The sequence below is a fragment of the Pristis pectinata genome, chromosome 1 (assembly GCF_009764475.1).
Source record: "Pristis pectinata isolate sPriPec2 chromosome 1, sPriPec2.1.pri, whole genome shotgun sequence".
Classification (NCBI taxonomy): Eukaryota; Metazoa; Chordata; class Chondrichthyes; order Rhinopristiformes; family Pristidae; genus Pristis; species Pristis pectinata.
In genome coordinates this window covers 143,899,344-143,914,291 of record NC_067405.1, presented here as the reverse complement: position 1 = coordinate 143,914,291, position 14,948 = coordinate 143,899,344, and the positions used below count along the sequence as shown (strand labels likewise).

The following is a 14,948-nucleotide window of genomic DNA, read 5'->3' as shown; positions in this document are numbered from 1 at the left end:
TCACTTTACAGACGCAGAAAATCCCACAGCTATTTCATACACACTTTCTCCCTGGTTATTGTAGGGACTCTATTTCATTTTCCCATTTTCTCCAGCACCGTTGTATCTGTTCTGATCATGGGGTGTTCCATTCCAATGCTTCTCAGATGCCTTCCTTTATCCTTAATTGTTGCTTCTGTTCTACCGTGGTAAACAGGACTCTCTCCCAACTGCATTTGTTCCATTTCCTGTTCTCTCACTCTGCTCCCACCCAAGGATAGGGTTTCCCTTGCCCTCATCTTCCATCCCATCACCTAATGCATTCCCTGTAATTTCCACCGCTTTCCGTGAGATGCCACCACCAGACGCATCTGCCCCTCCCTTCCCCTTTCAATCTTCAGTTCCCTCTGCAACATCTTGATTCAGTCTTCTAACCTTTGGAGATACCACAGGAGATACAACACTTGGCCTTTTACTTCTTCTCTTTCCGCCTTCCAGGGTTCCAACTTGTCCTTCCGGGTAAAGCAGTTAAATTTTCAGTTTAGTTTCCTACTGATGTAGTCTCCTCCACTTCATATATTCCTATTTGTTTTTTATTTCTCTCTCCTCCCTCTGTTTAACCTCTTCCAGACAGATTAACAAATCTTCATTCTCTCTCAGTCAATACCAATCTGTCATATATTGTATCCTGCCAAAGATATTCCCTCAGTTCTCCACAACTCTCTCCCTCTTTGCCTGTTTTCTCATTTTTCCCAGGTCTGAGGAAAGGACATCAACCAGAACGATTAATTCTGTCTGTATCTGTACAGATACTGCCTGACCTGCTGAGTATTTCCAACATTTTCTGGTTTTATGTCATATCATTTAATGCTGCAACACTTTCTAGATCACGAGGCTCAAGGGCAGCTTCTATCCCGCTGTTGGAAGACTACCCTAGAACGATAAGATGGACTCTTGAACTCACAATCTACCTCATCATGGTTTTGTACCTTATTTGCCTGCCTGCACTGCACTTTCTCAATAACACTTTATTCTGCATTCTGTTACTGTTTTCCCTTGCACTACCTTAGTGCACTGATCTAATGAAGTGATCTGTATGGATGGCATGCAAAACAAAGTTTTTCACCTTATCTTGGTACTTGTGACAATAATAAAACAAATTTACCAAATTTTTGATACTTTCTGCCATCATGAAAAAGCCAATTAAAGACCGATCTCTCGATTGGCTGAGCTTACTTAACGTCATGAATCCCAAGTGGCACAATCCACACAGATTTATCCTGCTGGCATGATACTGTAATTTTGCAAAGCAAATGTCTGCTACATGCCACCATCTGGTTCAGATCCTTTAAATGTTTATTACGTGATGTGGTCTGACAGCACATGAATGCTAAGATACTTCAGTTGTTTACTCTATTCAGGATGCCCTGCAGCCATTCACCTGGGCTACAGCTTCTCAAGCCATGACCTTCAGTGCCTAGAAATACAAGTGCATCAAATGTACCATCATTTCCAAGTTCCCTCCGAGTGATACATGATTCCAATTTGGGCATAAATTATTGATGGGTCAAAATTCTGAATCTTGTACCTAGCTGGCCCGTGGGAATGCCATCACCACACAGATGCAATAGTTCAACAGGTGGCCAACCAAGTCCAACTTGAGGAGCATGCAGGCTGGGCAATAATTGCTTGCCTTCTCAGGAAACTTGGTGCTGATGTAGGTCCCCTTTTGTTCTGGAGCTATTTGATACAACTGAGTTGCTTACTAGGCAATCTCAGGATAACGGAGACACAGGACTGAAGGTGCTGGAATCTGGAGCAAGAAACAGTCTGCCGGAGGAACTCAGCAGGTTGAGCAGCATCCGTGGGGGGGATTATCATCCTCCAACAGCTGTCTCCACTGTCACCCTCCCCTCCATTCCTTTTATGTTCCTCTGCCTCCATCCATCATCCACCTGCCTCTGTCTCCCAACTCCACCCCTCCCCTACCTGGATCCACCTGCCCATCATCCTTCACCCCTCCTCAGTCTGCCAATCACTTTGGGCTCCTGTCACACCACTCCCCCTCTCTTTATACTAGCCATCTCCCCTCTCCACTCTCAGTCCTGCTGCAGGATTTCGATTCAAAACGTTGACAGTTCCTTTCCCCTCCACAGACGCTGCTCAACCCACTAAGAGTGGATTCCATTGGCTATGTGTAGGCTAAACCAGGAGAAGCTAATCTTTCCATCTCTGAAGAACATTAGTGAAATAATTGGGTTTTATAGCTTCATGGTCACCATTAGAGATACCAGCTAAAGACCTGGTGTTGTTCTGTTGATTAACAGTTGTTTGGATATCTGTGTTGATCATTAGAATAAAATCTATTTTTGTTTAATTTCTTGGTTTAAAAAATATCTTGTTAATTCTTCTTAATTTCGTTATACAGAAACTTGACACGAGGAGTTACTCGGTTTCGAGAAATCTTGAGAGCTGTGGAAACGAGGACGACGCAGAATTTGCGGATGGTGGGTGACTAGACGTGCTGCGTAGTGGGAGAGGGGGCTTTGGTGTACTGGGCTGGATCGTGCTGATTTTTGCCAGCAGCTCAAAATGGAAATGCTGACCCTCAGCCATCAAAGCTGAAGTCTGTCTTCCAAGCAGGTGTGTTGTGGGGCACTGAGGTCCAGGATTTTACTGATAGGTTCAGAGGATCAAATCTATCAGTTTGCTCCAAGGCCAGACTCCCTATGGAGCCCAATGGAAGATTGCTGCTTAGAACCTGCATCAGGTCGCTCTCCACACAGACACCATTAATTTCAATGGGCATTGTGAAACCTAGATTAAGGTCACAGTCATACCACATGAAAGTTGGAATTGGTTTATTATTGTCACATGGACCGTGTGTGCAGTGGAAAGCTTGCCTTGCATACCATTCATACAGATCAATTCATTACACAGTGCATAAAATAAGATATCTTTATTAGTCACATGCACATCGCAACACACAGTGAAATGCATCTTTGCGTAGAGTGTTCTGGGGACAGCCCGCAAGTGTCACCATGCTTCTGGCACCAACATAGCATTCCCACAACTTCCTAACCCGTACGTCTTTGGAATGTGGGAGGAAACTGGAGCACCCGGAGGAAACCCACACAGTCATGGGGAGGACGTACAAACTCCTTACAGACAGCAGCGGGAATTGAACCCATCGCTGGCACTGTAATAGCGTTATGCTAACCACTACACAACCTTGCCTGCCCACGCTAGCACAAGGTAAAACAATAACGGAATGCAGAATAAAGTGTAACAGCTACAGAGAAAGTGCAGTGCAGGTAGACAATAAGGTGCAAGGTCATAACAGGGTAGATTGTGAGGTCAAGAGTCCATCTTATCATACTAGGGGAACATTCAATAGTCTTGTAACAGCGGGATAGAAGCTGTCCTTGAGCTTGGTCGTACGTGCTTTCAGGCTTTTGTATCTCCTGCCTGATGCAAGAGGAGAGAAGAGAGAATGTCCAGGGTGGGTGGGGTCTTTAATTATGCTGGCTACTTTACTGAGCCAATGAGAAATATAGTCCATGGAGGGCAGCAAGCATGTGGGAACATTCATTGTTGCAGTCACAGTTATGATGTGGCTGATATTGTTGAATTTCTGGTCAGTAGGGACCCTCATGAAGTTGCACATTTTCTTGACATGGAAACACACCACTGTTCCTTCATTGTCGCTGGGTCTAAATCCTGGAATTCTCTCCTCCAAGAACACTGTATGAGGAACTCAGTGGGTCGAGCAGCATCTGAGGGAGGAAAGGAATTGTCCCCACTTTGGGTCGAAACCCCCCCATCAGGACACTGCATCCGGATCCTTTTGACCCAAAACATCAACAATTCCTTTGCCCTCAGCAGACGCTGCTCGGCCTACTGATTTCCTCCAGCAGATTGTTTGTTGCTCCAGATTCAAGCACCTGCAGGCTCTTGTGTCAACGCTGTGCGAGTAACTTCACCAGAAGGACTACAGTGGTTTAACCAGACAACCCATCACCATCCTCGCAAGGGCAATTAAGGAAGGGCAATAAATACCGGGCTTGACACCCAGATACCAATGAATGAATGTTTAAAATAATGCAGGCCAGCTAATGTATGCAGGCCAAATCCCATTTTGAATACCTTATGTTGAAGTGGGAAATTATCAGCCATGATTGAATGGCGGAGCAGAATCGATGGGCCGATTGGCCTAATTCTGCTCCTGTGTCTTATGGTCTTATGGTCTTATGGAAATGGATGTAAGGAGTAGCTGAGGGATTTTATCCTTATCATGGTTAACACTTTATTGGATGTCACATTGAACCATTAAAGAATCATCAATAAAACAATTGCAACAAAACTACATTTGCCAGAAATCTGACAGAAGTTCTGGAAACTCAGCAACTGTGGAGGCACAAATAAACTGAGTTGACAAGGAAACTTGGTAACTGGTTTATTAATGTCACATGTACCGAGATACAGTGAAAAACTTTAATTTGCATGCCATCCCGACAGATCATCCCATGTATAAGTAAATCAAGGTAGCACATAAGGAAAAAAAACAGAATGTAGAATATAGTGTTACAGTTAGAGACAAAGTGCAGTGCAGGCAGACAGATAAAGTGCAGGGGCCATGAGAAGGTAGATTGAGCGATCAAGAGAGTTCATCTTTAGCGTATGAGAGGTCCATTCAAAGGTCTTAGAACAGGTTGATTGCCTTCCATCAAAATTAGAATAACACCGCCCTGAAGGAAGCTATTAAAGTCCACCACACCTGCTCAGGCTCTTTGAAAGAGTTATCCAGTTACTGGCATTTCTTTGCAACCTTCAAAATGTTTCAGGCACTAGTCATACTATGGTTTAGCAATGTGCTTGGAATTCATGTTCTACTAAAGTACAAGCTGCAAGGATCATCATTTAAAATGAGAGGGGACCCTTTGTAGTTTGGTATTGTGTTATTGAGCCCAACACCCAGGAGGCTCACAGGATTGATCCCTAATGTTTGCCAGTTAGCTGATCTCGAGCATGGTTAGCAATATGATTGTGTTGCAGGTTGCCACTGCCTATTTTTGATTACATCTCCACTCATGAAGGTGAACGTAACTGGCGAAGCAGAAATTTATTACTCATTCCTTATTGCCCTTGAGATGGTAGTGAAGAGGCAGCTTCTTGAATTATTTCTTTGTGAGGTATGTCATCTAACGTTGCTAATAGGTAGGGAGTTCAGGAACCCAGTGATGTTGAAAGAATTGCATTATATTTTTAAGTCAGGATGGTGTGTGACTTGTAGGGGACCTTGCTTCCTGGCAGAGGCAGTAAGTTTGGATTGCTGTTACAAAAAAATCCACAGCAAGTTTTGTCGTGCACCTTTTAAATGGCACTGCAGCCGTGTGATGCATCAGAAATGGAGCAAGTGAATACCTCTGGTAGCAATAGGAGGACCATCAGGTAAGTTGCTTCATCTGAGATAGCATCGAGCTTCCTTGAGTGTTATTGGAATTGCAGTCTTCCAATCATGTGATACTGTTCCATCTCATTCCGGACTTGTACCTTATAGATGGTGAAATGTCATTGGGGAGTTAGTTGGTGAGCCTCTTGGTGCAGAATATCTTGACTGCAAACTATTCTTGGCTGATTAAGTTCCTGGTCAGTCTCACTGTTGGGATTCTGGTGAAAGATTGAGTGATGGAAATGTCACTGACCATCAAGGGAATGTGGTTGAAGATGGCCATTTTATGTGGCACCTAGGTTACTAGCCACTAATCGACACGTGCCTCAATACTGTCCAGGGCTTGCCACCCTAAATGAGCTCAGCTGTGATGTGGTTACAACACTGATTGCCAGACATGAAGCATTATCACTTGAACAAAGAATCCAGAAGTCCATTGGTGCCTGTGTGGCCACTTTGCAGGTAGGGATGGTCTCTTTTGAAGAAATTGGGCTCAGGGAGAGGGAGCAAGTTCTGTAGTACAAATGTGGATATTATTTTGATCTGATTGAAACGAGCAGTATTAACAGTGGGTGGGTGTAGTTTTTTTATAATAAAATTATTCCAATTTTTTCTTTATTAACTATCACATGATTATTAATTTAGAGTATTGTGATCTCAAGTATGATTTAACACAATGTATTCAATAGTGTTTTTATTCTCTTCTTGATGCATGTACTCTGTATTTTTTTTCGTGGAATTAATAAAAATATTGTAAAAAAGAAAGAACAGTGGCAAAGAATAAAGAATACAAAGAGTACAAACCAAAATGAATTACTTCCTTCACTTAATAATTAAGGATAATCATAGAGCAAGGTCCAAGACACTTGAGTAAAAGAGTACATTGCGTGGACATGTGGTAATGCCAGTGCAGAACGTGACTACCACTCTATTATTGTCAGTAGGGTAGAGGAGGAAGGAGATCCTTAAACCATTGATGTTGTGCACTGTTAGGCCAAAAGAAAAGGAAAGAATGCATGGTGCTTTCGAACAATGACTGCACAGCACCATTCTCCACCCACATCCTAAATATGCTTATAGCCTGGCAATGACACATAATGCAGGAATGATGCTGTAAGGTTTCCAAGTGCTAACCTATACAAGATTGAAACAAATAACAATTAACAGCAATGAGAAATTGTTTTAGTCCTGTTCTTTGTCACACATTTGGAAGCCTATTGCTCTTTTTTTTGTAAAGCATTATTAACTCAGCAGTATATCACAGGCTGTACATGATTACAGTTAGTTTATGGTTGCATTGAAAATTCAAGAATTGAATGGCCCTTTCAGTATATAACTCATCCCTCTACTAGCCGGAGTTCCACCCTTGAATCTTGACTGTGTTTTGAGTATTATCTAACGTCATTTCTACTCCCCGTTCTAATAGATTATTAGTTTATTGTTCTATTATAGAAAGACATTCTTTCCATTGTGTCTTCTACATGTTTGTACTTCCAACAGCTGTTCCTAATTTAGAGCCATAGAGTCACTCCAACCTTATCACAAGATAATATTTTGTCTTTCTTTCTTTACTCTCAATTAACTTAATATATGCTGCCTAAACTTCCTTCCCTGTGCTCATCCATATTAACTCTTTCCCCTCTTGAGAAATTGAATGGTATTTAACTCTTAATTGCGATAAATTGTGTTCTCTGTTCTTGCTCCATTGCACTTTTTGGCATATTCTTTGTGATTTGCAAGAACAATATTATTGCAACTGTTAACGTCAACATATAAAGGTCTACTCGCTTCCCAAATTATAACCCCATCACTCAGAAAGGCGAGGGTGATGGAAGCACGGGAGCATTTTTACACCCTGTCACCCCCCCACCATCTCCCCTGCAAGCCACACACCAATCCCAAATTTGAAATTTAACATTACATCATTAGAGTCAAAAGCCTGGAACTGCCTCCCAAATAATATTGTGAAATTAGCTTCACTACCTGGCATTGGCTGAAGAAAGTATCTCCCACCAACTTCTCAAGGGTAATTAGAGGTGGGTTTTAAATGTCTCAAGGAAAATATTCTAACCAATGCTTCTTTTAATTTTTTTTAATGTATCTCCCGATCTCAACTGTAGAACAGCAGCTTGCAGGTTTTCTCAGAGATTTAAGGGCTGTGCTGTAGACACTGGTAACTCTCGATTCTAGACCAAAATGGGATGAATTCATTGCAAGTAAAGCCTTTGCATCACTTGCAGTTTTCTTAAATAATCTGATATTAGACATGTTGGCAAAGGTATCTTCTGTGATACGACCTGTGGGAGAACTGAAAGCTGAGTCATTTTCACTGGCATGAAACCTGTTTCCATCAGTAGATTTGCAGTTAAATATAGACGGTGTGGGTGTTGCACAGACTGAATAGTCTTCTTCTTAATTATCAGGGCTCTTGTGTTTTCATTTTTCCCACTCGGATCATTCTTTACACTCCTGATTCTTGCTCTTGGCCATCTGTTTAATTATCCTGCAGTCAGGAGCTGTGTTTTTTTTACATTTCTTTGAATTGCAAATGTTCTTGGTTTACAAGCATCCTTTCTACTTCTGCTCTGCATTCCAAATGTATCAAGAAGTCTACCTTCTCACTGAGGGTGGTGAATCTGTGGAGTTCTTTTCCCAGGACGGTTGTCGAGGCTGGATCACTGGGAGTATTTAAAGGGGAAGTTTATAAATTTTCGAAAGATCAGGGAATTAAGGGCCATGGGGATCTGGCACAGAAGAGGAGATGAGGCCTGGGGCAGATCAGCCATGATTCATATTGAATGTAGGCCACTCGGCCCCTCAAACCTACTCCTACTCCTATTTTTTTATGAGCCTATTTAGTGTTTTGCAGTTGTTTTTCATTCGTACCTATGATGAGATAAGATTTCTTTATTAGTCACATGTACATCGAAACACGCAGTGAAATGCATCTTTTGCGTAGAATGTTCTGGGGGCAGCCCGCAAGTATCGCCACGCTTCTGGCGCCAACATAACATGCCCACAGCTTCCTAACCCGTACGTCTTTGGAATGTGGGAGGAAACCATTGAACCCGGGTCGCTGGCACTGTAATAGCGTTACGCTAACCGCTACACTACCATACCCGCAACCTGTGCTCGGTTTTCCAGCCAAGTATCATTTTCAGCAACCTCACTGAACTCCCTCCCTCACCCAGCCTACTAATGCACACTGATTTCAACCACAGTTGCAACCTTTTCCCCTTTGCTTTATTAACTTTTTTAGAACAGACACAAAAAGTCAATTTTGTACACAAATGCAAAGATGTACATTATAGTTAGATTATCACAGAAGACCAAAGGTTAGAAAAGCAACGGCAAAAAAGTCAAGGCAAATGTCCAAGTGCTAGTCAGCAGGTTTTTAGTCCCTTTTAATACTTTCCACTCGACATCAATGGTGTTTCATTGGAAAAGAATACGTTCATTTATCACCTTTTGGTATCACGAGGCATTTTACAGCCAATGAAATATTTTTAAAATCCTTTGTTTTAGGCAGTTTCTTGGCATTGAGGATGGCCTGCTTCTGCTCCAGTTTTGTATGTTCTGAGGTGGTGAAAGAGGCCACTGTGGGAACTGCAGATGGGGTAAGGGGTAGTGGATGGGGCTGGTGGGTGTGTATTTTGTGAGGTGGTCCGCTCCTTCTGTGGCTTCTGTGTACTTCTAATGCATGGCCTCAAGGTTCTCACTACCATCGCGAGCGCTGCTTCTCCACTTTGAATGGTCATGGGCTCGAGGTTCCCAGGAGTCACTAGGGATGTTGCATTTCTTCAGAGAAGCTTTGAGCATGTCCTTGAATCTTCTCCTCTGCTTGCCTGGTAATCTCCTCCCTCGACAGAGCATGCTTGACACCAGACTCCTGAAATGGACACTTTGGAAATGTGGTCATTGTTATAACATGCATAACACAACTTGCTAATATGCATAGCAAGCTCCCACAGATAGCAACTGGACAATTTATTGTACAATTTTAGTTGGGGGATAAATGTTGGCCATTACCCAAGAGGGCAGATAGAGCATAGAACATAGATAGGTCTTCACTTTATCAGATCCACTGCCTCCAAATGGGCGGGCACGGTAGTGCAGCGATTAGCGTAACACTTTACAGGGCCAGCGACCCGGGTTCAATTCCGGCCACTGTCTGTAAGGAGTTTGTACGTTCTCCCCGTGTCTGCGTGGGTTTCCTCCAGGTGCTCCGGTTTCCTCCCACATTCCAAAGACGTACAGGTTAGGAAGTTGTGGGCACGCTATGTTGGCGCCGGAAGCGCGGCGACACTTGCGGGCTGCCCCCAGAACACTCTATGCAAAAGATGCATTTCACTGTGTGTTTCAATGTACATGTGACTAAAGATATCTTAGAAGTGTAGAACCCCCACAGTACTGTACCAGAACGTCAGCCTAGATATTTTACTTGGTCCTTGGATGTCAGCATGAATCTGAGGCTTTGGGAAAGAAAATCTTAGGGAGAAAATTGGAGGAGAAGTGTGGAAGAATAAATGTGTGGAGGTAGAAAACATTGTAAAAGTCTTGGTCACCACCGTGCCTATCTTTATTTTAGAACAAGGGAAGGTAGTAGTGAAAGTGCACTCTTTCCTGTTCGTTTCCTGACCAAGGACCATACATGCTTTTAACTTGCAGACAATTGCCAGGCAGCTGGCAGAGATACTCTTGCGAGGAATGTGTGAACAGAGTTACTGGAATCCACTGGAAGATCCCCCACAGCGTTCACTGCTGGACGACTCTCTCTACACAGGCTCCTACACCAAGAACTATGCACTGAGCCGGAGACCAAAAGTGTACACTGGAGACAGGTAAGTCATAGGACCATAAATAAATGGATGATCCTTCTATCCCTCGAGCATGCTCTCCCATCCAACAGGATTAGTGGCTGTTTGTATCTTAACTCTGTTTACCCATTTTGGTTCCATTAGCTTTTGTAGCGTTGCCTTGTCAATCCTTGTCAATTCCAGTCCTGGCTTTCAATTAACCAGCAACCTCAACAGCACTTTAAGGTGAAATGTCTTTTCTGTGTGGCACTGCCTTCTGATGTCTTACTTGAATGTCCTGTGTCTAGTTTTAAGGTTTGTTCAGGGCTGACCCATCAGAGGAAATAGTTTCTACTACATTCTTTGGTCATCAAACACTACAATTAAATCATCTTTTAGTCTTCTACAGACAAGGAGGTGTAAGCCTCATCTGTGCAATTTATCATAATGTAATCTTTTCGAATCAGAATCAGATTTATTATCACTGACATATGACGTGAAATTTGTTGTTTTGTGGCAGCAGTACAGCGCAAAAACATAAAATTACTATAAATTACAAAAATAAATAAATAGTGTAAAAAAAACGGAATAATGAGGTAGTGTTCATGGGTCATGGACCATTCAGAAATCTGATGGCAGAGGGGAAGAAGTTGTTCCTGAATCATTGAGTGTGGGTCTTCAGGCTCCTGTACCTCCTCCCTGATGGTAGTAATGAGAAGAGGACATGTTCCAGATGCTGAGGATCCTTAATGTTAGATGCCGCCTTCTTGAGGCGCCGCCTCTTGAACATGACCTCGGTGGTGGGGAGGGTTGCGTCCATGATGGAGCTGGCCGAGTCTGTACCTCTCTGCAGCCTCTTGAGATCCTGTGCATTGGAGGCTCCATGCCAGGCTGTGATGCAACAAGTCAGGAAGATCTGCACTGTACACCTGTAGATATTTGTAAGAGCCTTTGGTGACATACCAAATCTCTTCAAACTCCTAACGAAGTAGCGCTGCTAGCATTCCTTCTTTGTGATTGCATCTATGTGTTGGGCCCAGGATAGATCCTCTGAGATGTTGACGCCCAGGAACTTGAAGCTGCTCCTTTTACTTCCATATCATGATGATAAAACAACTTCTTACAACCGATCATTTGAAGGGCTTAATATAATGTTCCAAATGGTGGGTTACCTCTTCTGTGCCATCATGTAACATTTGTTCTGTGTCAAGTTTCAGTGCATTTTCTTCCTGATCTTCATCAGAAGCCATTTCTGGGGTATGGTTCCAAAGCCACTGGTAGTTTTATTCCTTAACTTAAGTCATATGATTAATCTTCATTTGTGTACGTAGGACAGTGAGGACTAGATGTGCATGAAAAACCTTACAGCCCAGCTTTATCCTCATATCACCTGGAACCTTTGAATATACATTCACTACTCAATTCAAGTTATAGGATAACCATGAGAAAGGGTGTTATTTTTACCCCCTCTCTCTCTCTCTCTCACATTGTTGGGATGCTGAGGCAGCTGACCCAGCTGAGCAAGCAATGAGCACACACCAGCGATCAAGTGATTCAGATCAGGCTTTAGTTTTATGTTAATCAAAAAAAAACCTGCAGAGACTGGGCTTCTGACAAAGGGCCTTCAACCTGAATTGTTAGCTCTGTTTCTCTTCTCTCAGATGCTGCCTAACCCGCTGAGTGTTTCCAGCATTTTATGCTTTTAGGAGATACGAGAGATGCTGGAATCTGGAGCGGGAAACAAACTGCTGGAGGAACTCAGCAGGTCAGGCAGCATCTGTACGGGAAAATGGACAGTCAGCATTTCAGATCGAGGCCCTTCATCTGGATTGTGTTTTTATTTGGCCTCTTAAATTAAGTTGATTATTTTGCTTCATCCTTTCTTTTGAAATGAAAATGTGCAAAACAAATGGATCTTGTTCTGTTTCATTCAGAAATGTTTAGATTTGAATTACTAGGTCATTTAGAATCTTCTTCTCAAGCACAAAATGGCTGACTCAATGGGTGGGAGTAGACTGTACAGATTCAGCACTTGAGTGAGTTTGCAAACAATAGTATTATCAAAATTATTGAGGTGCTGAAGAATAATTTCCATTTCTCTGCCTCTTGCTTCCATTGGTTTTTGTTCATATAAAATATAGTAACCTTCAGTCAGCTTCGAAATGGACCATTTAAGGTGCCCTGAGAGTATTTTAGGTGCTGGAGCTTATGAATGTGTGGTCCCAGTTGGTTTAACTAATTAAAGTTCCTTTTATATCCACAGCGGTAATAATTGTGATTCTTTAGGGCTGAAGAAATCCACTTTATAGCTTGTACAGAAAATGGTTGTGATTTTTGGTGATAAATGGCATGGAGTGTATTGATCACACTGCTAGGGCAGAAGTTCAGCTACACAGATTTTGGATGATGAGGTACATATTTCCCAAGGTTCCTGCTGCCTAATCCTCTTAAACCAACAGCAGTAATTCAGTGCATGTCAATTTATTTTGAGCCCTACTTTTATTCGGTTAAAGATGCCACGTCAGCTGGCGATTAGGTTTACCTGGCTCTTGAAGAAAGCATTCTCAAAGAACCCCTGCTAGTTTTTTTTGTAAAGCTGCTTTTGTAGGTTCTCAAACCCAAACTCAAATCCACAGCTATAATTCTGTTATGGTAGCTCCCCCTGGGCATAAAGAGTGATACCAAAGATGTTAAGAAACACAAAAATACTTGAGGACACAGCATTAAAGTGAGAGAGGGAAAGTTGAAGGGAGATGTGCAGGACGAGTTTTTTACACAGAGAGTGGGAGGTGACTGGAAGGGGCTGCCAGGAGTCGTGGTGGAAACAGATACAATAGTGGTATTTAAGAGCCTTTTAGAAAGACACATGAATATGCAGGGCATGGAGGGATATGCGTCATGCGCAGGCAGAAGAGATTTAGTTTAATTTGGCATCATGTTTGGTACAGACATCGTGGGCCGAAGGGCCTGTTCCTGTGCTGCTCTATGTTCGATGTACTGCAGATAAGGTTTCTTTATTAGTCACATGTACATCAAAACAACCAGTGAAATGCATCTTCTGCGTAGAGTGTTCTGGGGGCAGCCCGCAAGTGTCGCCACGCTTCCGGCAGCTGGAAACTATGGTTGACAGGAGATGTTGGCGATAGCTAGCATGTATAAGGAGCTGGAAATAGCTAACATTTAGGTCCATGATTTTTCATAAAGAACAAAGAATGAATTCATCAGAATGGGTTTGAATAGAGTAATTAAATAGACACTGTTTCTAGCGGCAATGAAGATGATCAGAAGAGCTGGATATAGGGAGTGGTAAAAGAACCACAGTTACAAAGAAAGTGCCGTGCAGGTAGCCTTTTTCCATACTGTACAACTTCTGCTTTGCACAGTGAGTCATGTGATCTGGAAAATGCTGTCTGAATGGGAAATGGAAGCAAATTCATTTAATGACTTTCAAAAGAGAATTGGATAAGTTCTTGGAAAAACGTTGCAGGACTATGGAGAAAAAGTAATGGAGGGGATTAGTCAAAGCTGGCACTGATGTGATAAACCCTCCTGTTAGTGTAGTTCTGTGATAATACCAAGAATGAAAATACTGGGAGTTTTAATGCTCGAAGACAGAAGGTGAAGGGTGACTTGAATGGAAGTGTTTCGAACTCTGTCCAGCTTGGATTGGGCGGATATAGAAATGATGACTCGAATGACGATTAGCACAAGGACCGGAATCAAGGAGTCATGAATATAAGACAGACACAAGAGACGGCAGATGCTGTAATCTTGAGCAATAAACAAACTGCTGGAGGAACTCAGTGGGTCAGGCAGCATGGAATTGGAATTGGTTTATTATTGTCACTTATACCGAGATACGGTGAAAAATTTGTCTTGCATACCATTCATACAGATCAATTCATTACACAGTGCATTGAGGTAGCACAAGATAAAACAATAACAGAATGCAGAATAAAGTGTAACAGCTACAGAGAAAGTGCAGTGCGGGCAGACAATAAGGTGCAAGGTCATAACAAGGTAGATTGTGAAGTCAAGAGTCTATCTTATCATACTAGGGAAGCGTTCAATACTCTTATAACAGCAGGATAGAAGCTGTCCTTGAACCTGGTGGTACGTGCTTTCAGGCTTTTGTATCTCCTGCCTGATGGGAGGGGGGAGAAGAGAGAATGTCCAGGGTGGGTGGGGATTTTAATTATGCTGGCTACTTTACTGAGCCAATGAGAAACATAGACATGGAGTCCATGGAGGGCAGCAAGCATGTGGGAACATTCATTGTTGCAGTCACAGTTATGATGTGGCTGATATTGTTGAATTTCTGGTCAGTAGGGACCCTCATGAAGTTGCACATTTTCTTGACATGGAAACACACCACTGTTCCTTCATTGTCGCTGAGTCCAAATCCTGGAATTCTCTCCTCCAAGAACACTGTATGAGGAACTCAGTGGGTCGAGCAGCATCTGAGGGAGGAAAGGAATTGTCCCCGTTTTGGGTCGAAACCCTCCATCAGGACACTGCATCCAGATCCTTTTGACCCAAAACGTCAACAATTCCTTTGCCCTCAGCAGACGCTGCTCGGCCCACTGATTTCCTCCAGCAGATTGTTTGTTGCTCCAGATTCAAGCACCTGCAGACTCTTGTGTCAACACTGTGTGAGTAACTTCACCAGAAGGACTATAGCGGTTTAACCAGACAACCCATTACCATCGTCTCAAGGGCAA

At 42.8% G+C, this 14,948-nt stretch overlaps 1 protein-coding gene across 2 annotated transcripts in view; it reads left to right on the top strand.

Moving 5' to 3' along the window:
* Positions 1 to 14,948, top strand: part of ttc7b (tetratricopeptide repeat domain 7B) — a 374,815-nt gene that overhangs the window by 136,666 nt on the left and 223,201 nt on the right. For both annotated transcript variants that reach the window (XM_052013468.1, XM_052013458.1), the window contains 2 exons: positions 2,408 to 2,486; positions 10,100 to 10,272. In XM_052013468.1, the coding sequence (XP_051869428.1) occupies positions 2,484 to 2,486; positions 10,100 to 10,272 (176 nt within the window). In that variant the 5' untranslated portion in view covers positions 2,408 to 2,483. The remainder of the gene's footprint in view (positions 1 to 2,407; positions 2,487 to 10,099; positions 10,273 to 14,948) is intronic.